This window comes from Brassica napus, chromosome C6 (assembly GCF_020379485.1).
Source record: "Brassica napus cultivar Da-Ae chromosome C6, Da-Ae, whole genome shotgun sequence".
Lineage (NCBI taxonomy): Eukaryota > Viridiplantae > Streptophyta > Magnoliopsida > Brassicales > Brassicaceae > Brassica > Brassica napus.
In genome coordinates this window covers 11,509,245-11,527,527 of record NC_063449.1, presented here as the reverse complement: position 1 = coordinate 11,527,527, position 18,283 = coordinate 11,509,245, and the positions used below count along the sequence as shown (strand labels likewise).

The window sequence follows — 18,283 nt, the reverse complement described above, 5'->3', positions numbered from 1 at the left end:
TACAACAATGTTCTCTGGTCAACTGGTGTCTACGTGAAAGATTTGGGAGAGATAAGGTCAGAGCATCGGGTCTTTGTCCTAAAAGCTGGAAGAAAAGGTTCCTGGAAAAAGGCGTCTCCAACTGCACCAGACTTTCTTCCTCACATTCCGGCCAAAAGAGGAATGTGTATTGATGGGGTTATATATTACATGGGTTGGACTGGTAGGTATAATTTAGTGCTTGTGAGCTTCCACATTAGATCCAGAGACTTCAAAATGATCCAAGTACCTCGTAGGGACGGAGATGAAGTGCTTCTAAGGATGAAGAATGTGAGTCTTATAGAGTATGGTGGTAAAGTAACTATCATTGACCAAACCAATCTTAGGGAAAAGGGTATGCTTGATTTATGGGCTGTGGAAGATGCTGGGAACAAGAACAGCTGGTCAAGGAAAACTATGCATGGTTTTGCAGTCTTCGCAGCTACATTTGGTTATTAATAACATAACTATATACAACATGAAAGGTACAACTCACGATAACAAGGTTTTCTTTATACCAGAGGATATGTTTTCTCCCTTTCACATTCTCTCTTATGACCTTGGAAGCAATGATATGACAAAGATCGAAATAAAAGGAATACCGGACCACTGGTTTAGTACTGATAAATCAACCGTTAGCGTGATGTTGATGGATCAGAGTGAGAGTCTCGTGTACTTGGAGACTTGAATTAGACGTTGCTTTCTACCTCTCTAATGCATTTTTGTTAATTTTGTTTTGTGTGTTAGACTAAATACACTTATGTTATTATTAATTGCTGGTTTTATATGATATTTTATAGAGTTTAATCGTGTGTTCTTGTGTTGGTATCAAGCACGCACTCTCTTTCGCGTTGTTTTTCGTTAAATATGTTCTTTTAAAACCGTACGTATACGTATTATATTGCCTTTCTTGTTATCTTGTGGTGTGCATAGTAGTGCTTCTTATAGTTGTTTTGGCTGCACCTTTGCATTTGAATGTAACTATGCATGAATTTGAACTCGGATTGCTTTATTTTCTTAGGTCATATGTATTATAAGAAAATACGGTATACATGTTTCCACACTTTGTGAACTGCAACATACACGTTTCTACTTTTCGAACTATGTAAGGCGATTAAGATCTTGCACTACTAATTCTCATTCTGTGGTTCAAGAATGCTTGTCTTACCTGAAAAGTTAAATTAGGCACAATATAATGCAATGATAATAACCTCTAAAAACACACAAATTCTGTGCAGCTTAATATTTCTTAGGATAACTGTGTGTTATAAACCGGGGCGTCTAGCTCTGGTGGTAAAGGACTCACAGCTGTGAGCACCGCCACCTAGGTTCGATTCCCGGCCACTGCGGATTTAACATTCGGGCCGCAGCGACACAGATTAGTCTCTTGGACCTGGAAAGCCGTTGGGAAAACTGTGTTTAATCAAAAAAAAACTGTGTGTTATAAATTGCATGCATTTTAGTTGTTTATGGGAATAGTAAAGAAAAATTGAGAAGCACAATTTATTAAATCTAAACATCGAGCACAATGTAAAGACACCAAGAACTTATAACTTCAGTTGTCAGTTTTCTCCAGTCCTTTAACTCTTGGAACACATCGGTACCGAGCAGAATAAACTGGTCCATGCTATAACATACAATGCGACTTACTCAAGAAAACCTGTAGTGTAAATATGTATAGCTAGAAATACCATTTTGGCTACAGAAACAGTCTCTATCAGAAACCAGCATTGGTTAGAGCTCTCCCCACATCTTTTTGGGTTTGAAGTTTGGGTCATTAGTTATACCCTTGAAAGTTGAAACCTATACTTTCACTGCCCTTGCGTCATATCATTTTTCATACTTATTGTTTTGCAAAATCTCAAAGTTCCACATTAGTTCTTTATTGTCTGCATATTTTAAAATTTTTTTTTTAAACAAAAATGTGTGAGTTTCATGCAAGAAACAAAAGGTACGCATAAAGTTGCACAAACACAAAGATTATAAGAACTTCTCTTCTTATTAGATTTAGAAACTCTCTCAAAACTAAATCTTTCAATGTGTTTCTCTTGATGGAACATCTCTCCATGAGAACTCTTTATATAGGAAGAAGCTACATCTTTTTCTAAGGGCGAAGCTACATCTTTTCCTAATAATAATATGGAAACATTCCTAAGCTCGATATGTTTTCCTTTTTCCTTAACCCATCAAACTTCGCTTTAATGAGTTAACTTGCTCCTCAAGTTAATTGGAATTATCCAACATTCTCCCCTTTAATTCCAACTTGAATCTTAGGTATGTTGATCTTCTGAACTCCAATGAACTTCCATAGACCGTTAATAGGTGCATCGCATTTCTTCGACACGATGTTGCATCAGAACGTGAGTATAGATGCTTCACTGCTTCTCTATGATTCTCTCTTAAGCATCCTATGGTGCTTCGATACGATGTTGCATCAATCTCAGGCTCCTCCTCTGCCTTTGATACTTTCAAACTCGTCTGCATCAGAACGTGAGTATAGTTACATGACTCCATCTTCGTCTTGACAAGTATACCTTGCGCGTATCCTTCTTGTTTGATGTGAATGCCATCAGCTCCTTGCGTTACTTCTATACCAAGATAGTATGTAAGCATCTCGAGGTCTGACATCTCAAATCTTCTTGACATATCATCTTTGAATTGCTTGATAACATTGAGCGAAGTCCATGTTACAAACAAGTCATCGATGTATATAGCTATGATCAGAAGCTCCCCCTTCTGTTTCTTTTGATATACCGCAGGTTCCTTGGTGCACTTCGTGAACTCCATCTCCTTGAGAACACGGTCGAGTTTGATGTTCCAAGCTCTCGGAGCTTGACGCAGACCGTATAGTGCTTTGCTAAGTTTGTACACATGATCCTCCTTTCCTTTCTCCACAAAGCCTTCTGGTTGAGTAACGTATACATCCTCATTTAAGTATCCATTCAGGAACGCAGTTTTCACATCTAAGTGATGGATCTCCCATCCATTAGTTGCTGCTAACGCCAAGAGTAGTCGTACGATTTCTATCCGAGCAACTGGTGCAAATACTTCGTCGAAGTCTATGCCTTGTTGTTGCACGTAACCTTTTGCGACTAGCCTTGCTTTGTTTTTGATCACCGTTCCATCTGCATTCCTCTTGATCTTATAGATCCACTTCAAACCTATCGGTTTCACACCTGCCGGCTTCTTGACGAGCTTTCAGGTCTTATTTTTGATGATAGATTCGACCTCTGCCTTCATTGCATCGATTCAAGCTTGTATCACTGCAGCTTCGATGTAACTTTCTGGTTCACCATCGATGGTGAGCAAGAGTCTGCCACCTTCAAATTCAGCAAGTAGGATGTAATCATCGAACCGCTTTGGTTTTCTGATGTTACGGCCATATCTTGATGTTACATGCTGGTCTTGGTTTGCATCGTTGTTCTCTGCTACTTCGTGGTGTTGGTGATCTTGATGCTCATCACCATCTCCTTCTTCTGTAACATCAATATGAGGAAGCTTGAATGATCCTGGTTCTTCGTCCACGTTTGTTGATAGTGTATACGATGCGGTGAGATGTCTAGTTACACCGTTTTCTTCACAAAAATGAACAAACTCAGAGGATGTGAACTCTCCTCCTCTATCGGTGCGAAAAGTCTTGAGTTTTAGCTTCGTTTGATTCTCCACGTACTCCTTGAACTTTTTGAACCGATCGAACGCTTCACTCTTCTCTCTTAGCAGCATCGTCCACATATATCTTGAGTAATCATCAATTAAGACAAATACATATCTATTGTTTGCTGGTGTTGATGGTGATATCGGATCGCACAAGTCACCATGTACCAACTCCAATGCGTGTGATGCTCGATACTTTGCTTTAGGTGGGAAATACTTCCGAGTTTGCTTTCCAACTAAGCAGGCGCTGCACACATCTTTATCGTGTATCACCTGAGGCATCCCTACTACCATCTCTTTGTCTACCATATTCTTCATGACTCCAAAGTTCACATGTCCTAGCTGTGCATGCCACGTCCATGTAACATCAGTTTCTTGTATTTGAAGACACTTCGGATATTCAACCTCCATTGGCGTCTTGTACAATCGGTTTGGTTGCCTTGCGACTTGTACTAATAGCCTTCCACGGGGATCTTTCAGCATCAGTAAGTCTTCTTTCATATTAACCTCACAACCCATCTCGGTTGCTTGTCCAAGACTTATGATATTGTGTTTAAGACTTGGGATGTAGTAGATATCTTTGAGTGCTCTTCTCTCCCCTGTTTTTCCGATGAACGTGATCGAACCTTTCCCAACAATCTCGACGTTTGATCCATCACCGAATTTGACTTTGCCTTTGATGCTCTCATCTAGGTTTGAGAAGAACTCTGTCTTGCCTGTCATATGGTTACTTGCACCATTGTCAAGGTACCATATACTCGTATTTCCATCGCATTCATCAAACCTCTTAGGAAACACTCTCTCTTCGTTGAGGAATACTACTTCATGCATATATAATGCATCTGCTTCTTGTGTTTCCGTTAGGTTAGCTTCTTCTCTTGGTCGTGTAGGACAATGTGACACGAAGTGCCCCATCTTGTCGCATCGCCAACATCTAACCTTAGAGTAGTCCTTCTTGGTCTTGTCCGAAGCTTCTCCTCCTTTGTTATGACCATCAGAACCATTAGACCTTCCTCGTCCTCTTCCTCTTCCACCATAACCTCTACCTCTGCCTCTTCCTCGCGAGTTGCTATGGCTTCCACGACCTTGTGCATCATTCTTTACAAACATTAGCTTCGTTTGATCTTCATCTTGGGTTTTTTCTTTGATGCGTTCTTCGAAAGCCTTCAATCTCCCAACAATGTCTTCGAATCCTGTTGAATTTAGATCCAACACTTGTTCTAACGAAGCTACGATGTGAATGAACTTCGTTCTTGGAAGTCCCTTCAAAAACTTCTTTACCAGCTTTGATGCTTCCATTATCTCTCCTAACGCGGCTGCTCTCGATGCTAAGCCTGAAAGTTTTCCTGCGTAGTCATCCACCGTGTCTGTGTCTGTCATCTTCAGTTTGTCGAACTCAGACATCAAAGTTTGTAACCTTGCTTCTCTCACGCGATCAGCGCCTAGGTTACGGGATTTTATAGCTTCCCAAATCTTCTTCGATGTATCATGTTCTCCAATCTGAAGTATTAGCGCCTCCGGGACTGATTGAAAGATTAGAGCAATCGCCATATTGTTCTTCTTTGCATCGTTACTCCCTGGATCAATCGTATCCCAAACTTCGTATAAACGAAGAATCACTTTCATTCGCATCGACCATACGGTGTAGTTGGTCGATGTTAGCATCGGACATCGTATGTCCTTCTTCATCTCAAGACCTTTATCACGTGCTTGAGAATCGTCTCCCATGTTTTGATCGAAGTTACAACTCCTCTTGTAAACGACCTTCAAACCTGGAGCTCTGATACCAATTAAAGTTGCACAAACACAAAGATTATAAGAACTTCTCTTCTTATTAGATTTAGAAACTCTTCAAAATTAAATCTTTCAATGTGTTTCTCTTGATGGAACATCTCTTTATGAGACTCTTTATATAGGAAGAAGCTACATCTTTTCCTAAGGGTGAAGCTACATCTTTTCCTAATAATAATATGGAAACATTCCTAAGCTCGATATGTTTTCCTTTTTACTTAACCCATCAAACTTCACTTTAATGAGTTAACTTGCTCCTCAAGTTAATTGGAATTATCCAACAACGCAAGTAAGAAATAAGTAGAATTTATAACTTCACTAGGGGGGTGTACGCGCTTCGCGCGGAATATTGTTTTATTATTGCTAAGAGCATGATTTTTTTTGGATAATGTAATTATGTTGTCGTTTTTATTTGTTAAGATCATTTGATGTTTTTAGTGTGTTATGTAGTAGGTGATAAGTTAATATATTTTGCTTTTTTTTTTTAATAATGTGTTGTTGTGTGTATAGTACTTGTTAGTAGTCAAATGAGCCTCTAACGTAAACTAATATTGAATTTCAATAACTTTGCATCTACGCATTTGTTGATTCTAAGATTAACGGTTTCATCGTCAAAATTGTATTATATTTTTTTCATATTTTTGAAAATTATAACTTTTAAGATGTTTTTTGCCCTCTCCCCATATTTTAAACTTGAGCCCTCACCGTCTATGTATTTTGTTACATTTTTGGTGTGCGGTGCTTCTCACCATCACCGGAAAAAGACTCACATTCTTCTCTTGTTCTTCTTGCCTTCTTCACCTATGAGATTATATGGTATTTGTTGCAGATCGGGTTTATGAGTTTTCAGTTGTTCGGTTTCTTCCCATGGCATTGTAGGCTGTTCCAGACAATATTGACTGCTCCTCTTTTTTCTTAGATTTCAGCTGATGTTAGGAACTGCATCTCCTTGGTTGAGTAAGAGTTTATTCGTTTTTGATTTTATATTCCTCGTCGTTGGCTTACCGTCAATAGTCTCTGTTAGTTTTGGTTTTCAAGATCTAGTTTTTGGTGTTCTGACTTCTATGCTCTCTTTCATAGCTCGAGGACGGCTCCATAGTTTTCTGATTTCGCTATGTCTCCCTTTCCCTCTCTATTCTTGCATCTCTTTGCAGCTTTCATCGCATCTCTGGTGGCTCTCCCTTTCACCATGTTTGCCACTCGAGATTTGGATAATGTTTTCGTTCGTGTATGCTATGTGGGCTTGGAAGGTTATTTCTGGTCTCAAGTTTAGTCTCTGATTTTTTGGTGGTTGTCTTCCTTTCTCCGTCTCTCAAGTTGTTTCTTTTCTTTCCATGTTTTTCTTGGTATATGTGTGCGGAGTTAATCTCTTGGAGCTTTGGTCCCTTCTATCCAGAGCTTTGTAGTTTTCCAGTTGCATGTCGTCTTCTATGTTCTTGTTTAGTTTGTGAGGTGTTTCTTACTTTTTAGCTACTGGTTGTGATTCCGGTGTTTTAGGCATATATTTTCCTTCTTTTTGGTGGTTTTGGCCTTTCGATTATTATTCTCCCTTTGGCACGCTTTCTTAGTTTATGTGTTGGTTGTCTAGTTTCTTATTCTTAATTTAATTATCTTATGATACTAATAGTGAAATAAATATAATTTGTAAATGAAATAATAAAAATTAGTAAAAAATAATAAAATGATGAAAAGTCTTGCTATTTTTAGGTGTGAATAAATTAAATATTTAAAATATATTTATATTAGTTTATTTATTTCTTGAATTTTAGAGACCAATAAGTGTGAGAATGATTAGATAATACACAATTAGAAATTGATGGAGAAAATTGTAATAATTTAAAAGAAGAAGAATTTAAATACAAAAAAAAACATGAAGACACATGTCAACAAACCCCCCTTCCATATGTCATAAGAAGGGAAAAATCCAACTTTATATATATAGATAGATATGCGCATACGTGATACGTGATACGTTTGTTGTTGTATGTGATCTTTCAAAAGTTTTTAATAATTCTTTGATAATGGAGCCCACACATCAAATAAGCTCCTTGAGCGCGTGCATGTAAACGACCAGTGAAACGCGTGAGAGGGGAGAGAGAGAGCCAAAGCGGTTAAGCAAAATCTTGCACAATCTGTTGCCTCTCCTTGCAGAATAAATGTTGATCGTTGATTATATGAACGGGTAAGATTAAAGCAGATAACATGAATTTGTAATCATGTCTGTATACGTGACATGCAAGAAATGAAACTCTCCTTTTTTTTTTTAATATGATAACGATATTTAAAACCTTTTTTTTCTTCTAATTTTATGCAATTTAGTGTTTCTTTGTATAATTGTGTTTTTTTTCTGTGTGAATTCCCTCAGATTTAATTTTGGGAATGATAAAGAAGAAGTGAAATCACATTTATTAATTAATAAATGTCATGTATTAATAGACGCTTTTGTCTACTTCTCTAAACTGTCATGAAAAATTTTACCCAGGTGTTTCTAGCTAGACTTATTATTGTTCAGTCGAGTATGAAAATTTTGTTATATTTGACAAAATATTACGGCAATATTTTACCAAAATAATAATAACGTTTGCACCAAAAGAAAAAGAAAGAAAGAATAATAACGTGTTAATATGTACAGTTTCTTGAGATCTCTCTCTCTCTCTCTAATTGGTGACTCTCTTTCTCTCTTTTGTTCAGCTCTTGAGGTGGTGGCTCAGCCGTGGATACTTGCATTAGGGGAGGTTGACCCGGCTCTCCTTGCTCGTGCCCTTGGAGTTAAGGTGCCCCACCGAAGACAGAATCAACGTCTGCAGAACCGTTCAACTCTATGATATTTTTATAGAGTTTAATCGTGTGTTCTTGTATTGGTATCAAGCACGCATTCTCTTTCTCGTTGTTGTTCGTTAAAGATGGTCTACCGGTCTAGGAGTATTTGAAAGCTTAGTTTCTTCTTGATGCATGTAACAACTTAAACAAGGTTCGTAGCAAAGGTCTGACCGTAACAAGGAAATAATATGTGGGAAAAGGACAGTAGCATAAACATTCTGAAAAACTAGTAATGAACAGTAATTTAAATTAAAATGCACACAATTTTCATGTTTTATGCCTGCACTTTAACCTTTGTGTCTGATTATCTGGAAAAAGGAAGTCCGATTCACCACTGGACATTAATTTTCTTCAAGATATAGTTTATCAAATACGACCGTAGATATGTCTATATACTATAACGTGAAGATTTGTACTCTTTCATGCATGATATTTTCTAAAAACATGTTATAATTTTTAGAGCTAATTTATATGACATGCATGACATCTTTTTTTTGGGGGCAACTTATAGATTTCATAAGCTTAAAAAGTTTAGTACAAAGCAGGGGAGGCAATATGATGAGCAGATTTCGCCAAGGAGTCCGCTCTACCATTGCAAGCCCTCAAAACATAAGAGAAAAATATAGAAATCGAAAAACATGGATAGGAAGTTTTGCATACTTATTGTTTTGCAAAATCTCAAAGTTCCACATAAGTCTTTATTGCCTGCAACTTTTAAAATGTTTTTTTTTTCTTTTTAAACAAAAATGTGTGAGTTTCATGCAAGAAACAAAAGATACGTAAGTAAGAAATAAGTAGAATTTATAACTTCATATGCATATACGTGATACGTTTGTTGTTGTATGTGATCTTTCAAAAGTTTTTAATAATTATTTTATACGTAAATACTATATAAATTTAACAAATATATTATATATGTTATAGTTTTACATTTTTAAATCAGATGGCGCCTTATTACTAGTACCACAATTATATCTTAATTAGTAGACCATCAAATACAAATAAAAACTGACATAGAATAACCCGATCATAAAAACGTGATGCTGCTGCCTGTATAGCGCAGACGCTTTGTACTTGGAAACAACAAAGAGATTTTCTTCGGCATCACTCGCGAGCTAACTTACTGTTAACAAATCATTGGATATATATATGTATATATATATGTGATCTGATTCTGAATGATCACAATTTATGACGAGAATGGTGCGTGGAAGTTTTGTCTACTTCCGTAAACTTTGTCGTGAAAAATTACCCAGGTGTGTTTTAGACTTATTGTGGACTCTGCCAAACGTTGTTATATGGTTAGCTTTGGCAAAATAATGTGGCAATATTTTACCAAAATAATAATGTGACAACATGTACAATTTCTTGAGATCAAATATATAATACCAAAAGCTATTTTTTGGTGCTGTGTAGATTGTTAGGAGAGAGAAAGATGCACGTGGGGGGTCTGCAACGAAACAAAACGACGAAAAGAGTACAAGGAATATGTTTTCAGATAAAGAATAATGATTAAAAAAATATCTTATTTTTTTTAAGAATTATTTTCTCATATTTGCAAAGAGGTTGCTAAACTCGTCAACTGCAAAATGAGAGTATGAGCTAGCATGTCGATCTTTCCACACCCCCCAAAAATACTGATCATGTATTAGCTTAGAAGTGGACCATTTTGGCTAGCTATCAGAAACCAGCAGCATTGGTTAGACGTTTAAAGTTGAAAACTATAGTTTCACTGCCCTCACGTCATATCATTTTCCATACTAAATTGTTTTGCAAAATCTAAAAGGATCCACATTAGTCTTTATTGTCTGCATTTAAAAAAAAAAAAAAAAGTGTGCGTGTCATGCAAGAAACAAAAAGGTCCGTACCGAGCGCGTGCAAAAAAAAAGATGTATCGAGCGCGTGCCAAAAAAGATGTATCGAGCAATAAAACGCGTGAGCATGAGAGAGACAAATGAAAGCGGTTAGTAAAACTTTTCCCTCTGAAAAGAAAAACAGAGCAATTCTCTCTTTCGATTGAATCCAAAAAAGATGAGCAACTTGAAGGATGCGTTTGCTGAAGAAGCTGCTGGTGACTCATCAGCAGTCATCATGCGTACGAGCGTGGAAGAAGGTACGTGCGTACAGATCTTATATATCCTCTTCCTTGGTGTAAATATCGTTAACTCGCGTCTTTTTTTGAAGCTCCACATCCGGTGGAGGCGGAGGAAGCTGTCGCCGTCGTGATGGCTCCAAATCGTGTGGAGGCGGAGGAAGCTGTCGCCGGTAAGATCTCTCTCTCTCTCTCTCTCTCTCTCTCGTGGTGACTTGGTGATTCTCTCTCTCTCTTTTGTTCAGGTCTCCGTGCTCTCCTTACTCCTCCAATTCCGGTGGAGGCGGAGGAAGATGTCGCCGTGGCTCCAGTCGCCGTGGCTCCAGTCGCCGTGGCTCCAGTCGCGGTGGCTCCCGTCGCGGTGGCTCCCGTCGCCGTGGCTCCGGTCGCCGGTAAGAAATCTCTCTCTCTCTCTCTCTCTCTCTCTCTCTCTCTCTAATTGGTGACTCTCTCTCTCTCTCTTTTGTTCAGCTCTTGAGGTTGTGGATCGGATCCACTTCAGCCGTTGATACTAGCATTTGGGGAGATTGATCCGGCTCTCCTTGCTCTCTTTGCTCCTCCAAATCCGGTGGAGGCGGAGGAAGCTGCTGTCGCTGGTAAGATCTCTCTCTCTGACTCTCTCTCTCTCTCTCTCTGACTCTCTCTCTCTCTTTTGTTCAGGTCTCCGTGCTCTCCGTGCTCTCCTTACTCCTCCAATTCCGGTGGAGGCGGAGGAAGATGTCGCCGTGGCTCCAGTCGCCGTGGCTCCGGTCGCCGGTAAAAAATCTCTCTCTCTCTCTCTCTCTCTCTAATTGGTGACTCTCTTTCTCTCTTTTGTTCAGCTCTTGAGGTGGTGGCTCAGCCGTGGATACTTGCATTAGGGGAGGTTGACCCGGCTCTCCTTGCTCGTGCCCTTGGAGTTAAGGTGCCCCACCGAAGACAGAGTCAACGTCTGCAGAACCGTTCGGCTCACGAGAGAGCCAAGTCTCGTAGAGCACGGATGTCTCTCGAGAAATACTTTCTGGAGGTGATTGAGGCTGCGGCAGAAATGGGGAAACAGGGAGGAGATGGAGGCGGGGGCGACGGCGGAGATGGAAGCGGGGACGACGGCGGAGATGGAAGCGGGGACGACGGCGGAGATGGAGGCGGGGACGATGGCGTCCTCGGTTGATCGAATATCGTTTGTTTTACCAATCTCATGGCGTCGTTTTTCTTAAGACTTTGGAATACTAGCATGCATTCACTTGTTTTAATAATACGCCATTAATATTTTCCTTTTTAAGACTTTGGAATCAAATACGAATTGCATTACCGTCAATGATTTAGGTTTGCACTGTTGTAGATAGTGTATTCCTTGAGCTACAAGAAACATCAACAGAGAAAAGTTTTGTTTACGACGATTTATTAGGAGAATGGTGCATGGATGTTTTTGTCTATCCAATATGTTGGGCAATGGAAAGTCTATCCAATACCCACCAAAAATGTCATCTTTAGCATCCTTTTTTTTTTTTTTTTAATCTGTTTATAGTATATTCTTCCAAATATTTATGACAAGTTTTCAAATTATGAAAGTGTCGACCAGGTTCAATTTTAACTTTCTTTTATAAAAAGAGTTAATCTTAACTACACGACATCCATGTTCTATGTATCACGACCAACTATTATACCAGATAGGACACATAAACAAACGAGCTTCACAATTTACCCCAAATACTGTACACAAATGTGTTACAAATATACAACGAACTGTTTTATGTATAAGAGTTCCACATGACTGCTACTATGTCAGAGTCAGTATAACGAACTTCAATCAACATTTCATCATCAATAAGTTTGTAGAAGACATTGGATACAAATGTTGACAAAGGACAAAAAAAAACACAAAATGAAACAAATTGAAAAGAAAAACACATTCCCCAATTCACAAAAACATGAGGATGGAAGAGTCGTGTGCATTAGTAGAAGAAAAGATCACCTGGCTGGAACAAAAACTAACTTCATTCCCTTTTTTTTCTAGCGCGGAACTCTCTTCCGGCTAAGGATCTCTTGTTCTTTCAGACGGTGTTGGAACCGAGCTAGACGGGCTTGAAGGCTTACGAGCCCAGCTGCTTTACGGGACAAGGCAAAGTTCAGTTGTGTCACATAGTTGTCAATCATGCTCCCTGGCCGATCCACCTCCGCTAGTAATTTCATTTCCTGCTCAAACCCAATACAATGTTGCAATAACCAAAAGACATAAGCCAATAACAAAGTAGGTGAATGGCTTTATTTTGTACCTCGCGAACAATCTCCATCGTATCCTCGATTTCTTTTCTGTGTGCTGTAATTAAGGCCTCTTCCTCCTGCCAGAGATCAAAACCCAATTATAATTAAACCGCAGTACAGATTTCTTAATTTTGCAAAATTCATTACATTCCCTGGAACCAGATGGGGTTATTACCTCAAGCAGTGCACTGATGTTTTCATCAGGAGAAGGTGGCTCCGTTATTGTTTCATATTGCCTTGAAGAACCATCGTTCGTGTTCCGACTGGCGGTAGTACTATTGAGCTGTCTGAAGTTTATCGTCGCAGGAACATCAGACGCACTGATGGAATCTCTTTTTGACAAGTTTAGATATCTTTCTGGTTTTTCCTCCCGGGGAACTTTCCTACGAGTCGGTGATACCTTCTTCACTTTTTCTTCCTGATCTGAAGCGTCTTGAGAATAAGAAGATGACTGAATCCTTTGACTGGTGGAGCCGCCGCCAAAAGAATTCCACTTTCTTCTTTAAAGCTGACCGGATATGAAGATGGGTAATTTGTAGGCTGCTTGAATTCAATACCCGAAGTAGAGTAGCTGTTGTCTTTCTCTACCCTTCTCCCTGTCTCCTATGCATTATATTCCTGCGGAGGCTCAAAAACATCTTCTGCATCGTTTGAAGCTAGTTGAGAAGAAGCCAAAGACGCATCCTTATTAGCTGGCGGCAACGAGTTATAGGTTTGATCCTTCTTGCTATTTCCACTTTTAGATAGACTTGTAACCCTGTTGTAAAATTAGTAAATTACAGACATGAGTTCAAGAGATGAAACCGAGAGTTATCTCAGAAAGGTTTTTAGCTCATCAAAAACATACCGATCGGCGTATCTTAATGTATTTAGGGTATGTTCGCATGATCCTTCGTTTGGAGAGATGCAAGAAATCATCACAGTTCTTGAGTTTCCAACAAATGAGTCACGGAGCACTTCAGTTAGTTTGCTTCCACGGAATGGAATATGTAGCTGGTCATTGTCCAGCGCGCGGATACATTCTTTGAGAGCTAAGAGACTCTTATTGATTTCTGCACCTTCAATCCTAAGAAACAACCATAGTTAAAAAGAACAGTTCAGATCAAGAGTAGTCATCCTGACGGTAGAAGGTAGATTTACTTTATCCATGAGGCCAAACAATCATTTTAAACCTAAGTTCTACATAGATGGGGAGGTCAATACTCTTTTAACAGATGACAAAGATGATCTTACCTTGTCTGGCGGTCATTGTCTGTGGTGTCTGCACCTCTTTCACTGCCAGCAAGATCAATGAAAGAAATCTTCCCAACAACTTTCCCTCGTGATTCGTTATTATCATTATTATTTCGTCGAGTTTCTTTCACCTCCACATGCTTTTTGACAACAAGCTGCAAAATAGCATGTGATCTAGAAGATTCCTCATTGGCGCCAGTTGATCCTGTGCTCCTTGAAGCACTCCCTTTATCGATATAATCCTTTACGATTTGAATATCCGAAACTTCAAACTCTTGCAGGCCAACAATGCAAACTTGTTGTCTACCATCTTCTCGCATACAAAGTTTCCTGCTCAGCAACAACTTATTAGTCAGCCAACTATTCACATGCATTTCTAAAACATGCAAACAGTATTAGAGTATGGAGACTGATAGAAGAGTAAATATATATACTACAATGTCCAATGGCATACAAATGAAGAAAATAAATTTGAATGTGCCAGCTCAAGCTGTTGACGTTTTTGTCCAGCGGCATTTTTCCAAAAAAAAACTCATAATACCAAATGTGCCATTTAAAAGATATGAGAACAGAAAAAGAAACACTAACTTTCTCTCGGAGAGAAGATCGTAGAGCTTTCCACCATATATCTCGAAATAACTGAGCCACAACTTAAGCCTCTGATCACGATATACTGGTTGACTCAACATCCTCATAAGATCTTGAACGGGCCCGTATAGGCAGTGGTTTCATTGTGAATGTCTTACCGCTACCTAATTAAAGCAAAACATTATCAAGGTCACAGAAGCAAAAAGATAATATTAACGAGTATAAAGTAAAAGGCGATAGGAATACTAGACTTATTACAATAACATTGACCTAAGAAATAATTCCCATGGCAAAAGTATAATTATGTACCTGTTTGACCATATGCAAAACAGGTAGCTTTGGTTCTTTGAAAAATCGTGGGAATAATTGGCTCTATCGTGACCCGATACACCTGATCAAGGGAACAGTAAACAACTTTAGAATATATAACACAGCTTAAAATGGAAATCAAACTAGAAAAAAGGTGGACGAACAGGAATGCTAGACTATAATTTAAAGTTCACATGGTTAGTTTATTTTAAAACTAATCTATGTTATCTCGCATCTTGAAGTACAATAACGCACCCCACTAGGGTTGCCGGTAGATTTCAATTCCTTAAGGCTATTAAATTACCTCGTCATTTGAAACATGCTCACCCAGAACAGCATCAAAGCAAAACTCATGTTTTTCCATATATGCAGTCAAATCCACCTGCACCAACAAAGATTAAGTTTCATTCAATATCAGAAAAAGAAACATAAAATGAAGAGGGTCTATGACCTTTCATCTCGTTGAACTGAATCATGGATGTCATGTTATCTTTTAATGTAGCGCACACACGAACCTTCAATTTGATCTCGTGAACGGTCAAAGAATTATTAGAGACAGTGATGATATCGTCCTCCTTTTTAGCGGTTTCCTTTTTATTCAGCGGTCTCTTCCTTACCTGAATAAATATGTAAATATGTATAGTTCTCCAGTGATGACGACCATTGCTTGAATTACAACCAAGCAGTGGGAAACCAGGTAACAAGATCGAAAGAAATGCCATACCACTACTCTTATTTTGGCTACACTGTTCTCTCTTCCACTACTTTCTTTTTCACTCCTAGGAAATGGGCTCGAAGGTTCAGCGTCCTGTTCTTGTCGCTGTTGCTGGTTAGCTGGCACACTGAAATCTTCTTCAAAAGCCTGATTGACACTTGGCATGAAAGGCGATGGCTCAAACGGTTCAGAAATCAATGAGTTGGTGACTATTACGATGAAATAATTATCATTAAGCAGCGGAAAATGAAAGAAAAATTCCACCAAACAGACCACATTCCCGACTCCTTTTTATTGCAATAGCTCCTCTAAGTTAATGAATTACTTGAACAAGTAATTAACTTCAATATCTATATGATAAGTTTCACAACAGTAGTAATTATGTTGACTAACAACGGTATCCAGGTCCCAAATCAAAAGCCGACTAAGTTTATGTCCAAAAGATGATTATAATGGGGCTGAATCATACATAGCCGGTAGGTGAGCGTCAATAAAAGATTGTAAAGGGGGTGTTAACAAAAAAAAAAGTAGCAACAACCAAGATAGAGCTCAAAGATATTCCTCATCCTACCGTATGTGGTCACAAACCGGCAAAAATAATAAAGTTATGTGATTTAATTTCCCTTGCAAACATACCTCGGACAGCAGCTCTGTGTCATCCATTGCGTGAAGATCTAGCAAGCCAGCTCCAAAGTCACCTCTCAACTCAGGTGAATAAAACCCATCTGAAGGGGGCATAGCTGCTGATGTTTGACCAGTGGGTGTATACGGCTCAGAAGCAGATTACCCATTCAAATTAAGATTTCTCATTAATTTGAAAAGTCTTTGCTTCTCTTCAGCAGTTTGTGCTCCATAACCCTAATACAAAATAATATATCATAAAGGAGTTGTCCACTGAAAACAGAAAAAATGACCAAAACGATGATCACATGTATAGAACCCAATGGACATGACACACAGTTAAGAATCCTACTTCCACACATTTAGAAGCTTTAGCAGAAAAAATATACCCAAAACTTTATAATTAAGAATGATACATGCTCTGATCACAAACATATAGAGCTAAGAATTGAGCATACTAAAGAAACCATATAAAAGTATATGCAAGAATCTAAAGGAAGAAGTTACTACCTGCATGAGAAGGTTCGGGAGATGACGCTGATCAGTACCTGCGGAAGCAACAGGAGACCCAAGATGCTGTAAACCAGCGGACTGGAGCCACCGCGCCATGACGGCATCCCCAGCCTCGTTTCCAGGTCCTGCGCATTGTTAAGAGCTCCATCGTACAACGCCGTCGCAGCCGCAGCAGCATTACTCTGCTGCATATGGCCGCCCATGAGGCGCTGTGATCTTCGTTGAGGAGCCAGAGCAACAACGACTCTTCCTCCAAAACAAAAGCCACAGTCAATAGTGATAACATCATCAGCAACAAGTTTCCGTCTAATGAGAAATCGATTGCGAAAACTCACCATGAGGAGAGGAAGCTGCGACTAACACCTGGAAACTTGATTCACTCTCCTTCGGAATCTGAAATTCAATCGATGGATTCAGCTTTCATCAGAGAATGGTGCAAAAATGTCGATGAATCTCAGGTGTTACAAGGAAAGGTTACCTGATCTGTGTGATCTGGAGTTTTCTCGGGAAACGATCAGATCTATGGGAGGGAGGAAGGAACCCTAAGCGAGACGTATTGTTTGGGTATGGAGAGAGAGAGAGAGAGAGAGAGAAGAGAGGCGAATCTGATTCAAATTTTCGTCGCCTATCCCGTAAGCGATGCCGGGGCAGAGAGAGAGAGAGAGAGAGAGAGACCAAGGTGATTTGACAAGGTACTATTATTATTATTAATTAACAACAACAAACAACCATTCGAAACATCTACCAATTTTTTAAGTAACTAATAAGAACCCCCTTAACTTTCATAAAATGTTTGATTTGCCCCCCAATGTTTTTATACATTGCATTGATCTAAGCCATGAGCATCCATTTCTCACACACATTTCATTTCATGCTGCTAATTCTGACCTTGGAGAAATCTATACTATCGGAAATCTCTTCTTCTTGTGGAATCTAAACTCAGCTTATTCCATATGAAAATATGAATGTGTTGAGTTTATTTAATTGAAAAACGTTTATTACAGAGATATCTTTCAATTACAAAGAAAAACTATCAAAATCAGCTCAAAACAATAAACCATATGAGAAACGACTTTCTCTATAAACTCAAATTCTTTGCTGATTTCGTGTATTTGAATGAATGCTCCTTTGAATGTCTTCCTCCCTAATTACCGAGAGAAGTCAGTAGATCTTTTCATATGTTTTTTCTCTCGGGTTTTCTTCAACCGTCTTTCTTCTCTGAGCTTAATTTTTAAAGAGTCTAGTCGATAAGTTATTAAAGAGGGTCTTTCAACAACTAAATTACCATGAGTTAGTAGATAGAAAATGTTTATTATCACACGCAGGGCCGTCTAATAGCACGTGCATGTGGAGCGGTCGAATATGGTCTAAATATAAAAATAAAAATTTTAAAGAAATTTTCAACAATATATACATAAATTATAGCCTAAAACTTCAAAATTTAAATACAGTAATGACTAATTTAGAGTTTATATAATTTATAAAAGAACGTTAAATATATATAAATAGAACTATTAGTTTTTAAAGCTATTTCATTATGCTTTAAATATATCGCTAATATTTTTGAACAGGGCCCAAAAAATAATTGAGACGGTCCTGATCACACGCATAAAATTGGTGTAGTAGATTACTATATAAGGTGAATTAATACATACTGTAGCACTTTTGGATTTATAACAATATAA

The 18,283-nt window shown here is 38.6% G+C and overlaps 2 protein-coding genes and 2 pseudogenes across 3 annotated transcripts; 3 read left to right on the top strand and 1 right to left on the bottom strand.

The window, feature by feature from the left end:
* Positions 1–825, top strand: LOC125588342 (annotated as a pseudogene).
* A 6,745-nt stretch (positions 826–7,570) lies between these two features.
* LOC125588801 (single-stranded DNA-binding protein 2-like) lies at positions 7,571–11,623 on the top strand. The gene is made up of 2 exons (XM_048760628.1): positions 7,571–8,237; positions 11,280–11,623. Exons 1-2 carry the CDS (start codon positions 8,088–8,090, stop codon positions 11,523–11,525), a joined length of 396 nt encoding a protein of 131 aa, XP_048616585.1. The 5' UTR covers positions 7,571–8,087; the 3' UTR covers positions 11,526–11,623.
* LOC125588802 (proline-rich protein 27-like) lies at positions 8,776–11,623 on the top strand. Of its 2 annotated transcripts, XM_048760630.1 has the most exons (6): positions 9,569–10,396; positions 10,468–10,548; positions 10,621–10,767; positions 10,847–10,971; positions 11,036–11,131; positions 11,197–11,623. In XM_048760630.1, the coding sequence occupies exons 1-4, from the start codon at positions 10,315–10,317 to the stop codon at positions 10,882–10,884; spliced, it is 348 nt and encodes a 115-aa protein (XP_048616587.1). In that variant the 5' UTR covers positions 9,569–10,314; the 3' UTR covers positions 10,885–10,971; positions 11,036–11,131; positions 11,197–11,623. The 2 variants fall into 2 exon arrangements, with proteins under 2 accessions (XP_048616586.1, XP_048616587.1); XM_048760629.1 differs by lacking the exons at positions 11,036–11,131; positions 11,197–11,623 and having other exon boundaries at positions 8,776–10,396; positions 10,621–11,029.
* Positions 11,624–12,151: 528 nt separating this feature from the next.
* Positions 12,152–16,816, bottom strand: LOC125588800 (annotated as a pseudogene).
* Positions 16,817–18,283: the final 1,467 nt, after the last annotated feature.